Source organism: Podarcis cretensis, assembly GCF_951804945.1.
Source record: "Podarcis cretensis genome assembly, chromosome: 4".
Lineage (NCBI taxonomy): Eukaryota > Metazoa > Chordata > Lepidosauria > Squamata > Lacertidae > Podarcis > Podarcis cretensis.
Window position 1 is genome coordinate 76643569 of NC_137173.1, and position 25699 is coordinate 76669267.

General features: G+C 41.2%; 2 protein-coding genes and 1 pseudogene across 4 annotated transcripts in view; 2 read left to right on the forward strand and 1 right to left on the reverse strand.

Moving 5' to 3' along the window:
* Window positions 1–15132, forward strand: part of NMS (neuromedin S) — a 21517-nt gene extending 6385 nt beyond the window's left edge. Inside the window, exons 2-12 of one of the 2 annotated variants that reach the window (XM_079973110.1) lie at window positions 3089–3301; window positions 3862–4294; window positions 5415–5470; window positions 6513–6572; window positions 6670–6696; window positions 6783–6836; window positions 8001–8075; window positions 8989–9024; window positions 10456–10497; window positions 11930–11960; window positions 14966–15132. In XM_079973110.1, coding sequence (XP_079829236.1) covers window positions 4174–4294; window positions 5415–5470; window positions 6513–6572; window positions 6670–6696; window positions 6783–6836; window positions 8001–8075; window positions 8989–9024; window positions 10456–10497; window positions 11930–11960; window positions 14966–15000 — 537 coding nt within the window. In that variant the 5' untranslated portion in view covers window positions 3089–3301; window positions 3862–4173 and the 3' untranslated portion in view covers window positions 15001–15132. Of the gene's footprint in view, window positions 1–3088; window positions 3302–3861; window positions 4295–5414; window positions 5471–6512; window positions 6573–6669; window positions 6697–6782; window positions 6837–8000; window positions 8076–8988; window positions 9025–10455; window positions 10498–11929; window positions 11961–14952 lie in introns of both variants that reach the window. The other variant, XM_079973109.1, reaches the window with a different exon arrangement.
* Window positions 15133–17884: 2752 nt separating this feature from the next.
* Window positions 17885–22793, reverse strand: LOC307214304 (histone H2A.J pseudogene; annotated as a pseudogene). Its single transcript, XR_013844010.1, has 2 exons — window positions 22766–22793; window positions 17885–18392 (listed from the first exon to the last, which is right to left on the reverse strand). The product of XR_013844010.1 is annotated as a histone H2A.J pseudogene (transcript).
* Window positions 22794–24856: 2063 nt separating this feature from the next.
* On the forward strand, window positions 24857–25267 carry LOC307213950 (histone H2A-like; the record flags this gene model as incomplete). The annotated part of the gene is made up of 1 exon (XM_079972183.1): window positions 24857–25267. One exon carries the CDS (start codon window positions 24857–24859, stop codon window positions 25265–25267), a length of 411 nt encoding a protein of 136 aa, XP_079828309.1.
* Window positions 25268–25699: the final 432 nt, after the last annotated feature.

Here is a 25699-nt window from a genome sequence, read left to right on the forward strand (position 1 = left end):
TCTCTAGCCCCAAAGCCACTGCGAATCACATGACTGGAAAACTCTGTGATGCATATGCTAACCTTTTTGGTGAATTGTCTTGAGAATAATGGGCCTTTGCTTCTGCCTCCATTTCAAAATGGTTCCTATGTTTAATCAGAGACTGTAATCAGAGTTGAGATAGCAGGGAGGAAAGTTTATATGAAGTATCTACCGAGGGTGATAATGGTTGCCCCTTTTTCAATTCCATCTAATCTCTTCACTTTTGCAAGTTGCATGTGGCTGAGGGCAACAGAATTACCAGCCTGATTTCCAGCATCACGTTCTCCACAGGGAAAGTACACGAAGTACAAGACCTCCCCAAGGCATTATTTCATTTGCAGAGCAAATGCAGCTCATTAAAACTGGTGTGGTGCTGGCGAGGCCATTGACGATACTGAACTCTCAGCACACACCTTTGAAATGGAAAGAACCTATTCTGATTAAAGGAGACAGTTTAAATGTCTTATCTGGTTAAATTGCGGTTTTGTAAATTCCAAGAACCATAAGCTAATTTTTAGTGGATGTTCAGCAAGATCAAAAACAAAAGCGTCAGTTTCAAGGCAGTATTTTGCATCCACGAAATGCCTCCAGGAATGATTCCTCTTGAGTGTATTCACATTAAATTATGTCTGAAATGAGGCACCCTATCAGGGGTTTCAAAATGATCACGATTTCCCTCTAGAATCAGGTCCCACAAAGTATGAAAGCAGAAGTAAAGTGGGCTGCTACATCCAGTTGTTAATAAAACCCAGACAGGCAGATAGCAAAAGGCAAGGCACCCACAGAGGACCTTCATTATTTAGTTTGCATCACATACTGAAGACACATCTCATTACCCTGAACTTAGACACTTAAGATATAGATATTTTAGGACCCACCCTGTTATTTTGATGCCTGGGACCAGATGTAATCAGATCAGCTTACATAGCACCTTCAGGTACCAAAGGCTGCTGTAGAGAAGAACTGTGTTCTACAAGTTCCATTCAAGTGGTCTATATGGAAAGGTTAATCTGTATTTGAATGACGAAACTGACTTATCCCCCCCCCCCCAAATAATGGAGATTAAGGTCAGCAGCACTGGGTTTTCCAAGCCAGCTAACAAGACCCTGGCATAAGGCCTATGATTTACATAATATGGTGCTGGTGTGGTCTATTTCTTCTCCACTACATTTTTTTTTTCAGTTTAAGGACCCTTTTCAGCATCTTTCCCTTAGGGATTTTGGTTTTCGTAATACAACACATTTTTTAAAAAATGATAATGAAGAAAATAAAAAGTTCAGGTGGTCTGCCAAGAAATTTTCATGTGGTGGTCTACCAAAAGATAAAATAAGTTTGAGAACTACTACTGTAGAATGATTCTATATTCCATGACCCTAGGGCACGTAATCACATTACAATTGATGTCACTGATCCAACGTTACCAAGTGGACTTCATGGCTGAATGGAGATTTGAACCCTGATCTCCCAGCACTCTAAGCACTACACCATGGTGACTCTCTTACACAGCACTTTGACTCATCTTGTGTCTAGCAAAAAAAAAAGGGGGGGTAGGACTTTAACAGATCACAAACTGCTACAATTATATATTCAGTTTCTCCCTCATAATCCTCATTGGTATCTTGCAAGATGCCAGCACACCTTGTATGTACATTGTACATTCTGTTCTTGGGCAATCTAAATAGTGACCTGTGATTCACTCTGATCTTCTGGTAGATCCTGACCTGCTAGTTGGTAATCCCTGGATTTAAACCAAAAAAGCATTATGTAAAATTGCCTTTCCATTCATTGATAGCTTGGTTGATCTACAACCAATATGGAATTATTCCATTTAGATAACTCAGTTGTACTAAGTTGACATTGACTAAGCTTAGGCAATGTCCAGCATATAAAAAAATGTTATGGTATCAATACAGGCATCACTTACTGAGGGCTCGATCACTCAGTGTCCCAATTTATGTAAGAAGGAATGGTTTATTGGTACAACCTTGACTGAAGAAAGATTTAGGTATATTTTGTATATTATTTATTTAAAAGATGTCTAGTCCACCTTTCAGCAGAACTCTGAGTGGTTTATAACAAGAAGATGAAATACAAAGTAAAATATAATGACAAGTTATATTTGTGAGGAAATGTAAAGTATTGCACTTGGGCAAAAAAAAATGAGAGGCACAAATACAAGATGGGTGACACCTGGCTTGAGAGCAGTACATGTGAAAAGGATCTAGGAGTCTTGGTTGACCACAAACTTGACATGAGCCAACAGTGTGACGCGGCAGCTAAAAAAGCCAATGCAATTCTGGGCTGCATCAATAGGAGTATAGCATCTAGATCAAGGGAAGTAATAGTGCCACTGTATTCTGCTCTGGTCAGACCTCACCTGGAGTACTGTGTCCAGTTCTGGGCACCACAGTTCAAGAAGGACACTGACAAACTGGAACGTGTCCAGAGGAGGGCAACCAAAATGGTCAAAGGCCTGGAAACGATGCTTTATGAGGAACGGCTAAGGGAGCTGGGCATGTTTAGCCTGGAGAAGAGGAGGTTAAGGGGTGATATGATAGCCATGTTCAAATATATAAAAGGATGTCACATAGAGGAGGGAGAAAGGTTGTTTTCTGCTGCTCCAGAGAAGCGGACACGGAGCAATGGATCCAAACTACAAGAAAGAAGATTCCACCTAAACATTAGGAAGAACTTCCTGACAGTAAGAGCTGTTCAACAGTGGAATTTGCTGCCAAGGAGTGTGGTGGAGTCTGCTTCTTTGGAGGTCTTTAAGCAGAGGCTTGACAACCATATGTCAGGAGTGCTCTGATGGTGTTTCTTGCTTGGCAGGGGGTTGGACTCGATGGCCCTTGTGGTCTCTTCCAACTCTATGATTCTATGATTCTAAGTTAAGAAAGAAAACTAGATGAAAATAATACATGAAAATGCTTGCGGGACTCAAAAGTATTTGCCTGGTACTGAAATTAAAACAGTGTTGGTGCCAGGTAGACCTCTCTAGGGAGGGAATTTCAAATACAGAACATTCTCTCACTGATCACCACCCACCATAACCTCTGTTCCTTGACAGGTTGGTGTAGGATCAAGCATTCCTTCAGGGAAGTGGATCATAAGCTGTACAGCCAGGTTTGAGGAATTTTTGACCTGCCAGATATTGATGATCTACAACTCCCATCTGATCTAGCAAGCACGGCCAGTGGCCATGGATTATGGGAAATGTAGCTCAACAACAGCTGGCGAACCAATGGTCCTGTGGCATAAAATGGATGAACAGATTTTTCAAGTAAGTTTCTTACTGTATCTGAGATTATACTGTAAATTCTACAGTATTGGTGTAGAAAACATAGAAGAAGTATTGCTTAAAGTACTGGGTTCAGTGTAGAGGGTGTGGAAGAAGGGAGGTTGAATGGTACAAAAATCACACACCTTCCCATTCATCTCTGAACCGCCTCTTTTGAATAATTTAAAACGATTTGCTTCCTGTCGTTTTATATATTTTAAAAAATAAAATAAGTTTTAAAAAGTGACTTCAACAATCAATAATTATGTACCAGCTTTGAATTATCACTGATGGCATTTTTGTTATCCAGCACACATTTTACTGTTAATATTCTTTATTGAATTTCAATTGAGTACTGATATTACACAGAGGCTGGTTTTTATGTCCAGCGCATTTTAGAGATGTGGCTGAAAGGGCTGCATATTGATTTATAGCACTGGCGTGTTACATATTGCAACGCTTTCGAATATAAAGGACTTTTTAAAATTCTGCATGGCAGAATTTATGGGACTTTGCAACAGAAAGGTTGCAAATATATACAACTGTTACCTTGCTTTCTTTAGGGACATTTTCCTCCCGCCTTTAGTCGTCCATCCCCAAGATCTTTCAGAAACGTTCATTCTGTATATTCTTCTTTTCGGAAACTTGGCTAATGCGTAGTTGAGATCGTTGTGCGCCAAGCGCCGAGCAGGGAGCAATTACTTCCTGAATGAAAGCGCAGCGTGGCACTTAATGAGACAACGAGGAGCCTGCGAGGTGCTGATTGGCTCTTCTTCCGAGGGGAAGTTTGTTACAAATAAAGATGCTTCTCGAGTTCGGGAGAGTCAGACAAAGGCCGGGCAGCAACGCGGCTGCCTCGTGGGCTTGGACTGAAGATGCAGAAACTTTGTCAGAGAAAGCCCAGCCTGTCTCGGCAGCTGAAAATGAAACGGCACGCGCCTCCCTTCCCCTTGATCTTCGTTATCTACTGCGTTTGCACCGCACGATTCACCTCAGGTAGGAGCCTCGTTCCTCACACTGCGTATTATTTCAGATACTTAAGACTTTTTATACAGCGTCCTTCATTATGTCTATGGGTGGACGATCTGGAAAGTTTACAGCAGGACTGGGAAAAATGGAAGAAATGCTTCGCAGGTTTCCTGTCCGTCTAACGAGAGGTTTCTAGGTTGTAAGCCAAGCTTACTTCTAAGAGGAAACTTGCCCAGGAATCTTGTGCATGAGGGAGTCAGAATCTATTGCTGTAGCAAGTAAACAAAAAAAGGGCTTCCCTTTTCTTTAAGAAATGAGCAATAGCTTCCCCACGCGCACAACTCCAAGATTGTTTCTGTGAAGTGGAAGAATCCTCGCCTGTGGAGGGAAGAGCATTTGGGAAGTTTTCCTGATCTAGTAGTAATCTAAGAGTAAAAAGGCTCCGAGCTTTTGCCACAGTGGATTAGGGTTTCCACCGGGGTCTTTCTCTCTCCTGAAAGAGGAGGAAAGTTGTAAATGGAAGAGCGGCCAATCACTTAAATAGGAGAAGCAGAAGTAGAGCCTCTAAAATTTCTCTCTAGGTAAAGCTCCACGTGGTCCAGGGGGTTTGTTTTTAATAGTACAGTTGAAAGGATCCGGAGACGGTTCAGAAGCTCCAGCACCTGCGATGCTCTCCAAGGTGCTGAAACGAGGATGACCGTCTCGTCTCTTTAGAAAATGTGTTGTATTTAGCACAAAGCCTGAGAAAACGTAGATATCGAGACACAGATTTAAAACAAAACTTAAGCGTGTGTGAATTGTGAGAAGGGTGGTAATAAATAGATGTTAAGTTGGTGTGTGTGTGTCTTTTTTCTCTGTGAGGAAGCTATGTCGAGTTTCATCGTCATCTATTTATGCCATTCTGATCTACCAACTATTAAAAAAAAAACTAATCAAAAGAGGCTAATTATCACTGTACTGTATAATTAGTTTTTTAAAATGTGCACATACACACTCAAAGAGTCAACTGAAGACAGTACTACAATTCTCTTAAGTGCCTTCTGTTGGACTTGCCCTGTCTTTCTTTAGATCTTTATGCAATTACGGCCCGTTAATTTAACCCATGCTGTAATGTATCTAATGCTTTCTTACTGTTTCACTTTAACAGGATTTCCACAGCCCTTTGATGACTATCTAGGCGAATCAGACATTCCTAAAAGCAAGGTATGCAAACTTTTAAATAAATTTCCATGCCTATGCTTGGAACACTTATCCCAAAAGTGTGTGAGATCCCATGGGAACAGTGAATGCTACTGCTATTATAGAGGGAAGACAGCCTGGTATATGCCTGATGCATGTAACAAGAACAATTGGTTGCTGCATCCCCATGTTCACTGCAGGAACAAAATCTGTTGATCTAGTGTATATATAAGCTAAAGAAAATCTTCAAAATTTTTGCCAATATAATAAACTTTCCGATTACTCTACCCCACTCCCTCCACTTCTGATTTAGAAACTAGCATGGTGTTTCTGTCAGTAGATGGAACTGTCTGAACAACCCCATGTAAAAATAAGTTGTAATAAATTTTCAGTGGCATAGATTAGGGGTTTTCGAAGTTTCTATCTCTGGGGCAGACATGAAAGGGTTTGAGGCCCGCCAGTCACAAAATGGAGGTGTTGTGAGCAGTGGATGGAAGCAGAGTTTGACATAAACACGACTGACATAATTTTATTCTGATACCTAATCACTCTTTGCCACAGCAATTTCTTTATGGTGGCAGGGAGTTTCATAGTTCACCATTACTCAAACTAAATAAAGACTCTGGAGTGTGATCCTGTCAGCACATCATGTCTCTGCTCAAACATCCCACTGGCCACTGATTTGTTACCAGGCAAAATTCAAGGTGTTGTTATTAATCTATAAAAGCCTCATTAGCTTGGAACCAGTTTACTTGAAAAAAAAACCCACCTTTTCCTTTATGGGCCCACTAGACCACATTGATCTGTTAGAAGTTGCACTTTTAATGTTTTGTTTGACTCTTGTGGCAGCACTCTAAATTAAATAAAAATTAATTTTATGGCCACTATCAGACATGGTGATTGTATATCAAAACAACTGCAAAATATGTAATGTTTGACTAACTATGTTTGAAAATAATGTATATTAGAATGATTTTTTAAAATTGATATTTGTATAATTACCTCTATTTTTTATTGTTTGCTTCAAACACATCAATATTTAGTTTAAGCTCTTTTTGTCTTCTAGATCTGCCGTTCTGTTATGGATCTTTGTAACTCCATGTTTAATGGCATGCAGATAGATGAGGTATGATCCGATTCTTTCTCTGAAAACTCTGTCACAGTATTTAGGTAGTTACGTAATCATCAATCCTCATGTAATCTAATATGCTTCTCCTCACTAGGAAAATAATCAGGAAATATATAAAAGGGTAAGTATTTACCTTTCTTTATAATATGCACAATCACTGTTTTTCTTTAAATAATGCAACATACTAAAATAGCTCTTTCTGTGCAGTTTTTATTTCACTACTCCAGAGCTCAAGATCCAACATATCCACTTAAAACCGGGGTTAGTATTTTAACATAAGCATATTTTATATTTTATACACCACAACATACAAAATAGTATAGAACAGTATCTAAAATCTTTCACGTGCATTGAGTGTATTTATTAGCGATGCAAGCCTATGCATGTCTGCTTGGAATTAAGAACCATTGAAACCAATGGCGCTTATGACAAAGGAATTGTGCATAGGATCGCAACTCAAGTCCACAAAGGGCAGGCTGAACCTTAAAACAGGCAAATAACGTCAAACAAGATTTATCTCACATCTGGACCATACATTTAAAGCACTCTCATACCTCTTCAACAGTCCAGGCTTCCCCCAAAGAATCATGGGAACTGTAGCTGTGTGAGGGGTGTCCTAATAACTCTCAGGACTCTTACAGTTCCCAGTAATCTTTGAGGGAAGTAATGATGGTCAAAGTGATATACCGGTAAGTGCTTTAAATGTACAGTGAAGAAGTTATCAGGATCTGAAAAAATCTTACAACTAGATTCATAAGCGCCCGGTAGGGTTTTAGACAGCCACCAATGGCACACACTCCCTTCAGTGTAACATGGGAACCATTTATCAAAGGGGGAGGGGGAGAATGAAAATCCATTAGCCTAATAAAACCCTCTCTTTCAAACAGTTAGTGAATGACTTTACCCACAAAAAGCCTGAGCAACGACTTTATGAAATATTATTATTATTATTATTTAGTATATCTCTGTATGTATACATATATAATTAGTAATGGTTTTCACTTCATTAAAACAATGGCAAGAAGTGTGCTGAACCACAGTATGGCCCAATGCATGTTTGCCCTGAACAGACCCCACTTAGTTCCATGGAGCTTTATGCCTAACAAGTGCGTTTAGGATTACAGCATGAGGGATCTGCTCCTAATTACCCAGCACCTCTGCACTGCTCTACAATCCCGGCAAAGCCCCCAAGAGATGGTTTTCTGGCTGCATCTGAAACTTCTTGATAAACTTATTTTGGGACTTTTGAATATTTTGAATGAGCCAGTTCCTTATAAAGTCATCTATGTTGAGATGATGTTACAAGTAGATTAGGAATGTCACTCTGTCAGTGAACCATATAGCTGTCATCTAGGCTTTACACATTTATCTTTCTAATTTTTGTCTTTGCATAAAATTGGTGTTCATGATATCTCTTTGTTACAGTCTTTCCCTGTGCATCCTTTAATGAGCCTTGCTCCAAAGCTCTCGGAGAAGAGAATGAAAAGATTCCTTGATCCTGTATGCACTCGCTTCATCCATAGTATTTTGTGGCACAAACACTTCATTTTAACTTTTTCCTTTCCTTTTAAAAAGCCATTGTACTGGTGGTGAAATTGTGTGCATTTGTCTACTCTCCTTTCCTCCTTATCTCCCTTTCGTTTTCTTAAAACATTTTCTTAAAACATTCGTGAATTTCCTTATTGTAACTCATTTTTAAAGTTTATTCAAAGTAAGTCACAACCATCATTGTTGATGTGACTATTCCTGTTAGTTAATTATTCTAGTGTTTGTGAACTGCTAGGCACATACACTATCCCTACCCAAAGGATGGTCAAAATCTCCAGTATCACTCCTGTCTTGGTGCTGAATGCTGAAGCAACTTTGCAAAGGGCTTTTGCATGCAGGAACATACTGCACTGTAATATCCTTAACAGGTAGAATAATTCATTCCCATTGCAGTCAATTGCAACGTTTTGTTGACTGACATCTGTAGGAGACAGGGTGTAGCAGATACAAAAAAAACCAACAACTCTGTAGCATTGTAAACTACCAGCTGCATCATTTGACTAGTTTAACATTCAGTGAAAATATAGAGAATGGTACCAGGAACAAATTTACAGAATAAATAATAGCACTTTCAAAAATCAATACTAAGATCTAACTTTCCATTTGAGCTTTGGTGTTGTGCTCAAGAGCATGATCACGCCATTTCCATTTAAGAGACAGAAGCATGCGCTATACACGTTGCTTGGCCAAAGAAAAACCTCAGATGAATTCAAGGTGTTTAGCGTTCTCTTTCTGTTTCCAACATTGCCTGTGGTTTTTGTGTTTCAAATGTCATGTACTGGAGCAGTCTTCTAGCTTCTCCTGAAAGGCATCAACCTATCTGCATTAGGAGATGATGAAATTAACATGCACTATCATCTTGCAGGAATCTCAGCTTGCAGCTGAAGAATTCGGAAAGAAGGTAGGCTTAAAATGCTGGCATTATCATGCATATGTGTTACAAACAGCTCCCAATGCTCAGTTAATTTGTTTTGTCACCCTGTGAGCTGCCTAGGTCAGCATATCAAAGAAACAGAAGGCAAGGAATGGCAGGGGTGATGCCAGCAACACAGTAAATGTTTAAATGCTCTGCCCTTTGCTTCTTCTACTTTGTGAGTGAGCATGGGGTAGACTCTTTATACATTCAAAACAGACATAGCTATGATGGTTCATAAGAAAAATGGGAAGGGGGGGGGATCACCGCAAGCCAGGCAAAGATTTGCTCAATTTGGGGCAATTTTGCCCTTCCTTAGCAGCCCTTGGAATGCCATCCCAAATTGTTCAGGAGGCATCTCTAACCTTCTTAATATGCTTCATGGGGGTCACAGTGTCATCTCTGTCTTCCTCTTCTCCTTGTTCCTATTTCTCTGTTGGTGGTTGCTATACATTCCTAACTTAGCTGCATTCCTAACTTATCCACCACCACCCAGCTGGTGGGGCTTTTTTGGAATGGCAGGGCCACCAATGCATCTGAAGTCCTGCTGCTCAGAAAGTCTGTGGTGAAGAAGGAGTGCCAACTTGATTAAATTATTGGGGGGGGGCAAGTAAATCCTGCCCCACATGATCGACCACATGTCGCGGTGCAGGGCACAATTTGAATGGCAACGCCCATCAACTTTGGGGAGCCTGGCCCCCTCAACTGTTTCATTGGGGGATTGGGGGAGGGGAAAGGGACCTCGGCCTCCTAGGAGGTGGCTCCTATGTGCGGAAAGCAGAGAAAAAGATGATGTGCCCAGATCCATGCTCCAGGCTAGTGCACCAACTGGACCTGACCCTGTCACACAACAGCAGTGAGACCAGAGGTCAGGATCCAATGGATCGTGGACCAGCTCAATCCTGCCTCTTCCTTGCCCCAGAACACCTCGTTGCAGTGTTTTCCTGGCTGGCTACCTCCCATCCAGACATTCAGCAGGTGGAAGCAGGAGGTTAGAGCCAAGGGAATGATTCTTGTTAGAGATTAGAGCCAAGGGAATGACCCTTGGTAATGGGTGGCAGGAGCCAGTTTAGTCAGAAGAGCTGGGTGGAGGGATACCGTAAGTCTACTCATTCCAACTGCCCTCCCCAGTCTAGTTTAAATGGGGGGAGTTGGATTGCTTTGACCAACTACCTTCCTATGCATATTTACCCGCGAGCGATCCCCATTTTGAGTAGACATTCATAAGATTGCACTTGAACCCCCTATATTGCTGGGAGGAAAGTTCTGGCTCTGTTGGCTGCAGAATCTCTTGTGCATTTCACTGCCTCCATTGGGCCCCACTACACTGCAATATTTCAGAACTCCTGACCTATGTCAAAGTGCACAATAGGTTTAGAAACATTTTGCCAAGTCTGCTTTATTTCTTTCCTTTTACAGGACAGCATGGATACCTTGGGCCGACCCTTTTTCCTCTTCAGGGTATCTAATTTTATTTGTTCATTATCAGAAAAATAAAATTGAACCATACATAGTTTCCCCTCTTGGTATAAAAAAATGAAAATGAAAACAGCATTTATAAAGCCTGAAGCCCGAAACACACAGCATTATATCAGAGCTTTCCAAACTGTGTGTCGCAGCACGTTAGTGTGTCGGCTGCAGTGTGTAGGTGTGTTGTGCGAACGCTGTCCGCCTTCCTCCCAGGGATGGAAAGGGGTTAGTTTAACCTTCAGTTTGCTAGTAAAACTGAATTCTGTGTCGTGAAATGATGCACGTCTGAAAAGTGTGTCACCGACATAAAAAGTTTGGAACGCTCTATATTATGTGATACTAGCATGTGTTAAAATCTACAGTTCACCCTACACTGTGGTCTCACTGTAGAATGCATCAGGCTTCCTTACCGCAATACAATATATTTAGTGGTGCTATCAAGGCAGCAATTGGGGCAGGAGTCCAGTGGCCCACTCAACAGAATGAGCTGCAGCTATCCCTCACTCCACAAATGCAACAGGACTGGGGAATAATATGTATTGACTATATACAGAGTCATTCCCCATTGTAAGATCATTAGGTACAAAATCTAAAATTACTTAAGTGTATCACTGCATCTGTTTCTTATCCTAAATATCTAGAGAAGAAGTGTGCATGCACACGAAAGCTCATACCTAGAACTAACTTAGTTGGTCTTTAAGGTGCTACTGGAAGGAATTTTTTTATTTTGTTTTATCTAGAGAATTTAAATAATTAAAAAGCCAGAGGAGCTACACAAACAAATACATTATTGTAATTGTTTTTTAGAATGTTTCAATTGTTTTAGAATGTTGTTGCTTCTGTGCAAGGACTTTCCCTTGTACAGCCGGGCTTCACTCCCTCTCCTCCCCTTGCATCCCCTCAAATTGGCTTGTAAGGGTCTGAAGAACCCACAAAACAGCACACAGCAGGAGGAAATTGTTCTGCCTGGAAAGCTGGAGCGCTTGCGCAAATGGAACCTTCATAATAATACAAATGCTTAATTCCACCCCAAATATTTGGCAAAGAATTGCCTCCCACCCACCCTTGCCATGGCTTCAGTGCACCCTATATATGCTGCTTGGCACCTGCCCACAGACCAGCATATATGAATGGGAGGCATGGAAAGATAACCACATGCCTGCATGCTGACAAAACATTCTGACAGCCAGTCGGAATGCAGCGCAGTTGTTCTAGTCAGCAGAGTGATGCTCTTTTGCAAACTCTCACCTTTGAATGACCTTGAGCTGGAGAAGCACCTGGTGTGCCGACAAAGTCAACTCTGCACCTCTTATTTTCTGCTGTTCACTTTGTGGCAAAGCTGGAGATTATGCTTCTCAATGTTATTTCATGAGTAACACTGCAGTGTGTTTAATTTATTTTTCTTTGCGTGTTAAATTTTCAGCCAAGGAATGGAAGGACAGTGGATAATGGAGGTGAATAGGACAGTCAAAAGGTCGTCTATTTATTTATTTATTTATTTACAACATTCATATTTGTTTGTGGCGGTAATGATGATATCTCAATGGGGTGCATGTATCCTCTCCTATAGTAATGAGCATGGAATGACATGGACGTAGCTGGGGGGGGGGGGAGAATATTTTTATAAGCATGTTGATGTCAGTGAAACAGTTCACATGTATAGTACTACTTCACATGTTGTTGTTTAGTCGTTTAGTCGTGTCCGACTCTTCGTGACCCCATGAACCAGAGCACGCCAGGCACTTCTGTCTTCCACTGCCTCCCGCAGTTTGGTCAAACTCATGTTGGTAGCTTCGAGAATACTGTCCAACCATCTTGTCCTCTGTCGTCCCCTTCTCCTTGTGACCTCCATCTTTCCCAACATCAGGGTCTTTTCCAGGGAGTCTTCTCTTCTCATGAGGTAGCCAAATTATTGGAGCCTCATCTTCACGATCTGTCCTTCCAGTGAGCACTCAGGGCTGATTTCCTTCAGAATGGAGAGGTTTGATCTTCTTGCAGTCCATGGGACTCTCAAGAGTCTCCTCCAGCACCATAATTCAAAAGCATCAATTCTTCGGCGATCAGCCTTCTTTATGGTCCAGCTCTCACTTCCATACATCACTACTGGGAAAACCATAGCTTTTATTATACGGACCTTTGTTGGCAAGGTGGTGTCTCTGCTTTTTAAGATGCTGTCTAGGTTTGTCATTGCTTTTCTCCCAAGAAGCAGGTGTCTTTTAATTTCGTGGCTGCTGTCACCATCTGCAGTGATCATGGAGCCCAAGAAAGTAAAATCTCTCACTGCCTCCATTTCTTCCCCTTCTATTTGCCAGGAGGTGATGGGCCCAGTTGCCATGATATTTGTTTTTTTGATGTTGAGCTTCAGACCATATTTTGCGCTCTCCTCTTTCACCCTCATTAAAAGGTTCTTTAATTCCTCCTCACTTTCTGCCATCAAGGTTGTGTCATCTGCATATCTGAGGTTGTTGATATTTCTTCCGACAATCTTAATTCCGGCTAGGGATTCATCCAGCCCAGCCTTTCGCATGATGAATTCTGCATATAAGTTAAATAAGCAGGGAGACAATATACTACTTCACATACTCAGGCAAAATTGCTCCCCAATACATGGTCTGTGTCATTGGCATTAGCAGCGCCACTAGGGGCAGGTGATGCTGGGTTTCATCCCATTCTTCAGTCATGTGATCACCATCATCAAAAGTTGACTGGAGCTGCACATGGGTCTCGTGCTACGTGATCTGGAACACCATGTGCAGCTACAGCACACAGATTTATGCTCACAGCACCCCTGCAGAGCACATCTGTCAGGAGAGTGAGTCAGGAACAGGTTGGCAATAGATCAGTGAAGTTTATTCTTTATTCAAGGGAACATGGTTGGCTCAGGAGACCAGGCCTAGTGAGCACAGCAACTTGTCCCAGTAGATCTTGCCTCTATGAGGCAGTTGTGGGGACTGAAGGTCCCCACTGCCCCACAGTTCCCTAAGTCTTCTCCTCCGTCGGTTCATTCCCAAGCCATCTGAGACTATATCGCCACAGCTGTCTTTACTCCACTCTCTCCACACTTCTTTTGGTTCTGGGAGACCATGAGGAAGGGGAACTTGTCACAGCAGGAAGGGAATACACCTTGGTTTCTTCACTAACCTTACTCATCTCTTCCTCTTGGCCCTCTCTCATCTCCAGTCTCTGCTTCTGTACTGTTCTCTACCACAGACTCTCCCTGCTCACTAAGCCCTGTTACTGTCTCAGCTTCCAACACTTTTCCCCAGTGTGCTCATCTTACCACCACCAGTCCCCTAGCTCTGATCCTTCTTCCCTTGGGGGTTCTCTAGTTTGTGCCTCCCACTATTCCTCTGCAACCAGCCAGTCCATGACACCATTTCACAATCCATTACCTTTTGCATGAATCAAGGCATCTTTGTAGAAACAGAATAGAACTTCTTGTGTCCAAATGGCTGGGAAGAGTTGGGATTAAAGGACTGTTTTTGCCATGAAGGTATTTGGACAAATAGCTTTATGTTTTTTTAATGGTTCCAATATCTGAGATTGCTAATAAGATCCCTGCTGTGTTTTAAAATAATTTGGTGTTACTGCCAACAAGCAGTTTCCATGTAGGAAGAAGAAAGGAGCTCTAGCTTTTAGAAGTAGACTCATTATGCCATATACTGCTATGTATGCCAACTTCCTCATAAGGAGTGCACTGACTGGAACTTCTACGCATCTGTGCTCTGCCTAGCAATGTGATGCATCTCCTGTTTATTGTGTTTCTTGGTCATCGGCAGAAAATTACAATATTTTCTCTACCAAAAAGCTTCTTGCTAACTACATGTTTTAGCCTTTTTGAATCCAAGTGAATATTTTTTTTATTTTAACTACCAGCCAGTTCAGCTGAAGTACTGGAAATCATAGCTGCCAAATACAGATCATATTATTTTGTAGTACTGGTAGGCTTAAAGCTTTCAGAATTGACACAACTGCCCTAAAAATGAAGGGTCCAATCCAGTAGAATCATAGAATTGTAGAGTTGGAAGGGACCACAAGTGTCATCTAGTCCCAAGACCCTGCAATCTTTTGCCCAACATGGGGCTAAAACCCGCGGCCCTGAGATTAAGAGTCCTGCTCTCCCAACTGAGCTATCCCATTACCAAGCCTTTCTGGATCAGACCAAAAGCTTGACTAGTCCAGCATTCTCTATTCACAGTGGCCAACCAGATGTCCATGGCATGCCTGCAAGGAGGCTGGACTGCAACAGTGTTCTTGCAACTTGCATTGCCCAGCAACTGGTATCTAGAGGCATAATGCAGTAGTTATGTGCAGCCTTCTTGCAAGAGCATCTTTGCATGGAGGGCATCATCTCCATTAGGGGACGGAGAGGGAAGGCTTCAACAGTTGATTGGCGAATGCCTTAAGTACTTAGATTCCTTCAAAGACTAACTATTTTTCTTTCAGACTTTTCTTTCAGACTTCAAGGAAAGAGAAAACCCAAGGGTCACTTGACTTCCTCGCTCTATCACTTTAAACTCTGAAAATAAACGTTTGGACTACTAGTCCGCTGTTCAGAGACATGCTCTTGAAGCCTGTGAAGTTACATGTAATAAATTTGCAGCCATAAATTATACCTGTATGGTTTCTCTGTGTGTTCATGCCCTCCCTTTATACCCCCAATCACCATATGTACCCAGCTGAATATTCATTTAGGTTTGCCATGTCCTCATTTAGCAGAAACCCAAATGTGTTCTTTGTTAAAAAGAAATAATTACGATTCAGTGAATAGTTACTCAGATGTGTCTGCTTTATTTGTGGCATAAGTCACGATAAAGGTACAAGTTGTTGGGATGTGAATAGCTGCTTGGGGAGGATATATTTATTAGATATTATCCTTCCTTCCTTACGTTTGTGAGTTCAGCAGCTTAAAAGAGAAGCTGTCCCCACCAGTACAACATAGAGGCAGCTATTTTGTTGTACATGCAATGGCCCTCAGCACATAGAAGTATACATGAAGTAGCATGGTTCCTGCACCATTTTAAAAAGCATTTTTATCAGGCATGGCAGAAGTGATGTGCCTTCAAGCTGCTCCAGGCCTCAGCTTTAAACTGCTTAAAGCAGCAGAAGTGGAGATGCAGAACTGCCCTTGGTACAACTCATGTGGACTCCTCACTTATTATTTTTTTAATTACTGGTTTTAATCTCCAGATTTTTAAAGATTTTCCTGGAATCATCCTAAAAATCTCCCTGGGACATAATTTAAGATGCACGTGAACGAAATCAGAACAGGAAGGACAGATGTGGATTCTGTCTGCCTCTGGGATAGGTTCTGTCCATCAAGTAACTGACAGATTAATGGCCCCACAAACCTGTCAGAAATGACCCAGAGAGAGTGGGCCAGTTCTGGATTTGGCCCACCATTACACAATAATCCAAGTAGGGTGATTATTTTGATATAGGTCAAAAAGTCTTTAAAAATGTAAGAAAATTCAAACTTTGAAAGATATTTATCTATCTGGACACCTAAAAGTAAACAGGTATGGCACATTATTCCTACATAATTGTTTCAGAATTACCCACATTGTAGAACATGGAAGCACTTCCTGCACCACAGGAAATGGTAGAAGTGACTATACAATTCTAGAGATTGGAAAGTGTCAGACCCTTGGTTCCAGAAGGAACATAATAAATATGTTGTTGCACCTCACCACAATCTCCAAGCAGTACAAGATTCCAGGGATTCCAGTTGCTTCCAGGGTTGGGTTTCCTCAGAATGAGGGAGAGAGGAAGCTGATATATGGTTTATTTATACACATACATGTATATGAATCTCATTTCTTTTTTTTTAATTGAGTTTGACTGGATCCAAGAATTAGAACAGGGTTCCGGCATATAGCCTATGCCCACCCAAACTCACAACAGTATTTTCAACACACAGTAGACTTCAGTGGCAGAAGCCTCTTGCACACACGAGGAACGTATTAATTAAAACGACAGCTTTCAATTCAACTTCAGCTATGGGCAAATCCTCCTGTTCATTCCTGGGGAAGTGAATCACAGCCCAGTCGCTAAAGGGAACAGAATGGAGGATGACAACACTTTTTTAAAAAAAGGAGAAACAAAGCTCTCTAATGGTCAAGACCTGTTCCTTAATTGTCAAAGACTGGTGGAAGCCATCCTGTGGTTTTTCAGTTAACTCGGCGAGCAAAACACAATTTCATCTCCATCATGGGGCCACATGAAGCTGAACTAGTAATGTATATTAAAACCTTGCAGGAGGTTCCAAAACACCATCTTGGTTTTATCTCATAGGGATCTAAAAGATGTTTGAAGTTGTACATTTCAAACTCACATGCAGAAAACCTGAGACGTAAACACTTCGGTATGTTAATTTCAACATATCTTTCTTCTAATGAAAGCATTTTACATCAAATTAGAGGGTTGAAGGTACAGGTGGTGAAGTTGCAAACCGAAACATATCACCTCCATCTGCCTCAGCCATTACAGTGCGAACTGTACGCATTAAGGTTGTGGTCCTAAGTGTGCTTATTTGAAAGCAAATCAACTGCTGTCAGCAAGAATGACTTGCAAGCAAATCTGGCTAGGATTGCATTCTGCAAGAAGCTGATTCACATTGGCGCACACTCCTAACTGTGATATTACTTGGCTGCTTCCAAAGCTAGCTCAATACATTTCTGGTAAAATGATTGGAAAGCTTGTTACAATCAAGCAGCAGATAATTTTGGTCAACTAAAACAAATTTTGAAACCTGAAGTGAAAGACAAGATGCTGCCCGGCCTGCTCCATTCTACATATCAAAATCTAGCAGGCTGGCATTTTAATCTTACCTCAGTTCTGATGAGATAGTACTCTCCACCTTGCCTGAGGGCAGCCAGCTAGCTTAGGGGGCATAGAGCAGGCTGCATGGAAAACACAAACAACTCTGTACCCCAAAGTGGCTGTCTTTGTCTGATGCTAGCGGCCACCACCTCTAGCTACTCCACCATTATCAAGCATATCTGGGGATTATTAGATAACAGAGCACACAATACCTGCTGGATGAGATCAGTCACAGCCCAAGGTCATTACAAGAATTGCGCTACTGCAGGGTCAAGAAGGTTGGCAAGCAATCATAGGCTGGGAACCCATAGGTCTTAAAAATAACAGCTCAATTGCTTCACACAACAACTTGTGTGGATCTGTAATGGAAAGTCATACAAGTAGGAAAGATATTGTAGCTAGTTCACAGGTCATTAGACACAACCGGTAAGGCTAATTAAAAGCATACAACATTTCTCTGTACATTATAGAATTTACCTTTATTTTAACATTTAATAAACATTAAAAGTTTTTGTTTTTTGTTTTGTTTTTTACAACAGACCATACTAATGATGAATGCCCCAAAGAACAAAAGCTAAGCTTCTGACAATACAACCTTTCTGGCAGAGTCTGTTCTTGCAAGATACTGAAATGCTGAAAGTTTTATAATTCCTGGGATTCGGGGTGTCCTGTGGCTTCCTTACGCTGCAGAGTCTTCTTGGGAATAAGCTGGGTATGGATGTTGGGGAGAACTCCACCTTCCGCAATGGTCACATGTGCAAACAGCTTGTTCAACTCATCATCGCTTCTGATCGCCAACTGGATGTGGCGTGGCCCAATTCGTTGCTTCTTGTTCTCATGAGCAGCATTTCCCGCCAGCTCCAGTAGCTCTGCAGTCAGATATTCCAACACGGCAGCCATGTACACTGAGGCGCCAACACCCACTCTTTCTGCATACCGACCCCGTCTCAAAAGACGTCCAATGCGGCCCACTGGGAACTGCAAGCCAGCTCTTGCACTTCTGCTTTTTTTTACCTTGATTGCAGGCTTTGCCGGCTTCTTGCCCCGCCCAGACATCTTGGATCCTACAAACAAGAGAGGAGAGCCCACCTCCAATACACAATGCAAATGGCCTAGGTGACCTTCCTGCAATCTGGAAGGAAGAGTATTTGGAGAACCAAACGCCTAAGAATTTTCTGTAATAATGACCTAGGATGTGGCCTTAAGATTTACATTCTTCTAAGCAGACTGGTTTTCTGCCAAATCAAGTTCAGCCATTTTAGGACAAGGTCAGCCAAAGAGGAGCTCTACACTAGTTGCTGGACTCCAATTCCCATCAGCCACAGCAACTACGATCCAGGCTGAAGGATTGTAGGCCAACATCATCTGCATACCATCCAACATTTCTCTGATGAACTTAAGGACGTCTCATTCCATAATGATGATTTTACTATTTATACTCCATGCTTCTAACAGATATAACAAATATAATAAAACCTTAAACAACGTTCCCTGTACAGGATTAACTTCAGATGGCTTGGGGGTTGGATGGCTCAGTACCTTCCAACATTTCTCCAATTAAAATAGGGACATCCTAAGGAAAAATGGGACATTCCAGGATCAAGTAAGAAACTGGGATGCTTTTCTAAATCGGGAACATCCCTGGAGCACAATAGAAACACTTGGAAGGCCTGCATCCAAAAGGGCACCATGTTTGCTATCTGTTTAAAACAATGCTACCACCCCATAGTAAGGTATAGAAAGCGAGGAAGAAGGAATTTTTGCCACTGATAGCACAAAGTTTGTTCAGTCAGTAGCAAAAAGTGCTAGGACAAAAGCTGCTGGAGAATTCTGCTTCATCAAAAAAGATGTCAGTGTCATAATTTTTAAAATAATTACTAAGTGGGTATATAATTTTTATTCTCTAAAATACAGCTACATGGTGTTAAGTCAATGCAGGAGCTATGCCTCTTTACTAGGAATGCTATTGTACACCTCCAATGGTGGCTTGCTCCTCAGACCTTAGAAGGCCTTATGTCTCACCATACAGTTAAAAGTTTCATCTGCTATATTTCTTAAGAAACATGATTAGCCTACCATTAAAGGCCAAGCAGGGTTTCCCACCCCCCTAAAAAGCTTTTAAAAATTAAAAAGGAAAGGAAAATCTAACAGTAATCAGTAGTACACATAATATACGTGTGCTAATATATATTATTGTTAAGCATAATGTATTTATTATTCATAACATATTATCTTTAAGCATAACATAGGTAATACTTATATGTATTACTCTTATATTATAAACCAATTAAACCACTTGCATTTTTTTATTTCAAAAAACCCACTCACCTTCTTATTACAGCAGACAACTACAAAGACAAGAGTTTTCTCCTCCTTTGACATAACCCTCTTTTTAAACCAATTTGTTCAGAACAGCTGCATCCAATTTGTCAGTATTTCTGACTTTAATGGATACCAATCCTTTTAATTTAAAGAAGTCCCATTCCGATCAATAGGGTTTGAGAGGGTATTTTACCACAATTACCGTATGACACTTTCAGAAAGCTAATTTTAATTCTTAACGGAAGTACTGGTAATAGAACTGTTCTATTCTGCCTTGGTTAGACCACATTCAATATGTTTTCCACCTACCAAGGAAACTTTCCACTGAGAGACGGAAATAGAGATATGGATAACAGCTGGGTTTTATATGTTAAACAAGGGAGGATAAACTATGGTATGTTTTATTTTACCCCTGCAGTCCCAGTGATAACCTGAAACCTGCACAGAACCTGGTGGAGCCTAATTTGAACATCTGCTATCTCCTCTCACGGCCCGTTTTAAGATTATGGGCTCCTCCATACTTATATTGAGCATTTATTATGATTGGTTTGAATGTTATGACAGCCATATCATATCAAAGCAGAGCAGAGCAAACAGAAATGGACCTTGGTTTTAGAAGTTATCTTAAGAGCACTACACACTTTCTCTCTTTCAAGTATCCCCCACCCAGACTTTTTGGCGTCTCTTTTTGTCTCTCCTCAACTGTAACAAGCTGATTAGCAATTTCATTTCAGCTCAAGCTACCTCAGTAACTTGAGCCAATCTCCCTCCCTAAAAGATAAAGGTACCCCTGACCATTAGGTCCAGTCGTGGCCGACTCTGGGGTTGCGGCGCTCATCTCGCTTTATTGGCCGAGGGAGCCGGCGTACAGCTTCCGGGTCATGCGACCAGCATGACTAAGCCGCTTCTGGTGAACCAGAGCAGCCCACGGAAATGCCGTTTACCTTCCCACCGGAGCGGTACCCATTTATCTCTGGTTCACTAGAAGCGGCTGAGTCATGCTGGCCACGTGATCTGGAAGGTGTATGCCGGCTCCCTCGGCCAATAAAGCGAGATGAGCGCCGCAACCCCAGAGTTGGTCATGACTGGACCTAATAGTCAGAGATCCCTTTACCTTTACCTTTATTTCTCTGCATGGAGGAAGGAAATGGGGAAAGCTTTCCAATTGTCTTCGACTGTAGGGGCTTACGCCTCCCCTTGCAAAATATGTCTGGCAAGTATCTGTTAAGCTGCGCAAACTATCAATATGTGTAAGAGATTCAGGAACTAAAGTATTTACCATCACAAAAGAATGGCCCAGGTTGAGCAACGATTGAACATTATTGGGTATCCTGACAGACAGGTTTTCTGCTGTAGACCGTCCCCCTGTGATGTATGTATGATGTTTTAGAAGGTGGTCTTGAGCTACAGGGGAGGCAATTCCAAAAGTCTATATAAGAGCTTGCACACCATTGTTCAGGGTTCGTCTCCTCCCTCCCTGTGTGGGGGACCCTGTTGCAACAGTTTAATAAAGATCATGCTTACTAGCAGCAAATGGTAATGTATTCAGTGTGCTAAACAGCAGGACCAAATAAAGTGATGTAGAAGTGTGGCAGCTGGTATTTTAGTTCTCTATAGCTCTTCAGATTTGGGGGGGGGGGAGTACAAAAAAAAGTTGTAACCGTGAGATGAGCTTGTTGACATCAGCCTATTTTTTTTTTTAATCCCCCACATTTACCTCATCCCCTGCTTTCTGCAACATTGTGTATGAAGAAAAAGTGCAAATAATTAAATGATATTAATCTTGTATTTTTATATTATTGTAACTCTCCTTGGAAACATACAGTAAAGTTTGGAACAAAGAAATAAATGAAGATCTACGAGATCAGCTTATAGACATCAGCCTAATTTATGTACTGTACTGTACTGTACTGTTTTGTTTTGTTGTTTTGTTTTGTTTTTACCTTCTTCCTTCTACCCACTTGCTTTGTGGAACATTTTGCCAGATGAAGAGTTCTGGAGAAAAATAGTTGCCACTCTTCTGTGACATTTTGGTTGGTGCCAGTAGCGGTAGTGCCCAATGGTGGATTTTGGAATGGTCCTGACAGCATTTGTTAAAAGCCTAAATCCTGGGAGTAAGCCTCATTTAAATCAATGGGGCTTGGTAGTAAATAAGGCAAGGGAAAGTAAAAAAACAAACAACCCACACACCCAACTGGCTGAGTCTGCATTTAGTCACAAGGTGCTTCCAAATTATAGGAGGCATTCAAGCGCATAACAGAAATTTAGGTTTGTGCAATTTAAGTGGATTAAAATACTCCACTGCCATAACACAACATATCCCCTCATGGACTTTTTGCACTTTGGAAAGTGACAGGAAATGAATTGAAAAGTGTGAGAGGAATGAATAATTAACAAGACATGTAAACACACAAGTAAATCAGGAGGAATAGTTTATCCTCCATTTATTTAAAGATATGAAAAGGTAGCTCTTAGCCATGTTTGTTTCCATCTTTAAGTAAAAATCAAAGTTTCCTTGGTAGCTAGAAAATATATTTAGTGTTAATCATGCTATACCCTCCTTCAGAATTGAAATTAGCTTTCTGAAAAAGTGATCATCATTCTATTAAACAACCTACTGATCACAAGGGAACTTCTCTAAAGTAAGAGAATTGAGTTCTGCCACCAAAATAGCCAAGTTGAAACCAATTCAGTCAGAACTACTGGGAAAGTGGATACAGCTGAGGGAACTTTCATTCAAACACAGCTGATCAAAATCCCACATTAGCATCAACAGAGGAGTTTAAAATGAGAGCCATGTTCAAAAAGGAGAAAATTCTTTCGTTGACTGGAGAAGAGTCATAACTCAAGTGTTTCACTGAAGGAGGTGAGTGGTTTTATTTTTAAAAACATGCTAGTGGTTTAATTATAAGGTAAGATTAATAATAAATATTAGGTTTAAAGAGCTAGCTATGTATGCTGCTGAGGGCTACTGGAATTCCATCCCTCCCTTGACTTGCATAAGCCTTGTAGAAAAATGTGATGTATAAAGCCAAAAATGCTCATATTGGTCTGCTAACAGTAGATTAATCAGTAGTATGAGTTTTAGAAATCCAGTAGATCACACATCCCCAACCTGCGGCCCTCCAGATGTTTTGGCTTACAACTCCCATGATCCCTAGCTAGCAAGACCAGTGTCCAGGGATGATGGGAATTGTAGTCCAAAACATCTGGAGGGCCAAAGGTTGGGGATTCCTGTAGTAGATGAAGCTTTTCATTGTATGGTGAGCCATTAGGGTCTCTAATGTCTTGAGAACAAGCCACATTATAATATTCCTAATAGGGAGGCATGGCTCCTGCATTGGTTTAACACCATGTAGCTGTGTGTTATCAGGGGCAAAACTTCGATTTCCCTAGCTTTCTATCACTTACCATGGAGTAGTGGGATTGTTTTGAAACAGGTATAGCCCAACTGGTGCCCTTTGGATGTTTTTGGCCTGCAGCCCACTTCATCCTTCAGCCTGGGTCACAGTTGCCGTGGCTGATGGGAATTGGAGTCCAGCAACTGCTGTGGGGCTTCCCTTGGCTGACCTGGTTCTAACATGACTGAACTTGCAGAAAATTGGTCTGTTTATCTTAAGGCCACATTCTAGGTCATTATTACAGCAAGTTCTTTTTTTTAATTTTTTTTTTTCAGTAACCAAACCAAAAAACAACAACGAATAAACACACCAAAGAAAAAAGACAACATCGACCAAAACAGCAAACATAAACCAACCAAAAGACAGACATTAATTAATTAACAACAAATAATGGTTGACTTCCCTCCATCTCGGTTTTGGGTTATGTAAAATAATAATTCCATTCTGCAGTTTCCGTTTTGTATCATCTACACATCGCAAGAATTATGTTAAACCTACTGTGATTTTTAAATCTCTAGAATTTGTTTCCATGTATGTTATAAATTTAGTCCAATCGTCAGTAAACTTTGTACCTTTTTGCTGTCTGATGTACTGCGTCATTTTTGCCAATTCTATATATTCAAATAATTTAATTTGCCAATCTTTAATGGTCGGGATATTTGGGGTTTTCCAATTTTGTGCTAACAGGATCCTGGCAGCTACAGTTGTGTATTGAAACATTATGTGGTCTTCTTTCTTAATCTCGTCTCCGATCGTTCCCAGAAGGAAGGCTTCGGGTTTTTTAACAAAGGTGTATTTAAATATTTTTTTCAATTCATTGTATATGGATTCCCAATTTTTTTTTATTTCTTTGCACTTCCACCACATATGGTAGAAACTTCCTTCTTTAGTTTTACACTTCCAACACCTTTTATCCCTGGTCTTATACATTTTATCCAATTTCACAGGGGTGATGTACCAACGGTACATCATCTTTTCCATATTTTCTCTAAGGGTGGTGCAGGCTGTGAATTTCATTCCTTTACTCCACAACCTCGTCCATTTATCAAAATCCAAATTGTATCCAATATCTATCGCCCATTTTACCATGACTTCCTTGACCTCCTCGTCCTTAGTGTCCCATTCTAATAGCTGGTTATACATTTTGGATATAAGTTTGGTTTTACTTTCTATTTTCTCTACCTGGAACCTAGATTTTTTCTCATTCATCCCAGTCTTTTTGTCTTCCTTCCATAAGGCATTAATTTGATGATACTGTAGCCAACCTGTTAATTTGTTTTTTAACTCTTCATATGGTCTAATTTTCCATCCTCTTTCTGTTCTTTCCAGGAGGTCTTCATAGGTCCATCTCTCACATTCTATATTTATTTTTTTAATAGTTAAGATATCAATAGGCAATAGCCAGGAGGGGGTATTTTTTTCCAACAGTTTTCTATTCTTCTCCCATACCTCTAACAGCGTTCCTCTAATAATAGGATTTGAGAAGCCTTTATGACCTTTTCCTTATTCTGCCAGAGATACGCATGCCAGCCGAATCTTAAATCGAAGCCTTCCAAGTCCAGCAAGTCTGTGTTTTTTAAGACGATCCACTCTCTGAGCCAACAAAGGCATGAGGCTTCATAATACAATCTCAAATTTGGGACCGCAAATCCTCCTCTGTCTTTTCTATCCGTTAACAATTTAAATCTAATTCTTAGGCGCTTGGTTCTCCGATTACTCTTCCTTCCATATTGTTAGCAATATGACAAAACTATTTGCATTGTGTAATGAAGGTGGGCTCTCCTCTCTTACTTGTAGGAACCAGGATGTCTGGGCGTGGCAAGAAGCCTGCAAAGCCTGCAACTAGGGAACAAAAAAACAAGAGTGCAAAAGCAGGCTTGCAGTTCCCAGTGGGCCGCATTGGACGTCTTTTGAGACGGGGTCGGTATGCAGAAAGAGTGGGTGTTGGCGCCTCGGTGTACATGGCTGCCGTGTTGGAATATCTGACTGCAGAGCTACTGGAGCTGGCGGGAAATGCTGCTCATGAAAACAAGAGGCAACGAATTGGGCCACGCCACATCCAGTTGGCGATCAGAAGCGATGATGAGTTGAACAAGCTGTTTGCACATGTGACCATTGCGGAAGGTGGAGTTCTCCCCCACATCAATGCTCTGCTTCTTCCAAAGAAAACAGCACCGTCCACTGTTCCCCAGGAGGAACCTTATAAGGGGACCTGACCTCATGTGACTTTTCTGTCACTTACTGTCTGAAAAAGCTCCTCGTCCTTTTCATGTAGCACTTTCGCTAGGAAGAACTCTATATTTGTGTGTTTTAATAATGTTTTTGTAATAATAAATTGTGCAATATAAAGCTTGGGCATGGTTTCTTTGTGAGCAAAGAACGGATTCAAAACTTTTTAAAAAATAAAAACTGGGATGGGAGCTTGTTGTGCAACTAGAGGCCTTTTGCAGGCCCGATGGTATGGTATGTGGAATGAAGCTGTACTCTTCCCCGATTATTCAAGGCCTGCTAGTGGAATTAGATGCCATAATCGGGCTACATGATGTTGGGAATAAACTCAGGTTATGGTCTATTGTCATCTGAATGAACTTTCCTGGGGGGACATTAGCTACAAGCTTGCGACAACTGCCTCTGAATAGCAAGTGATT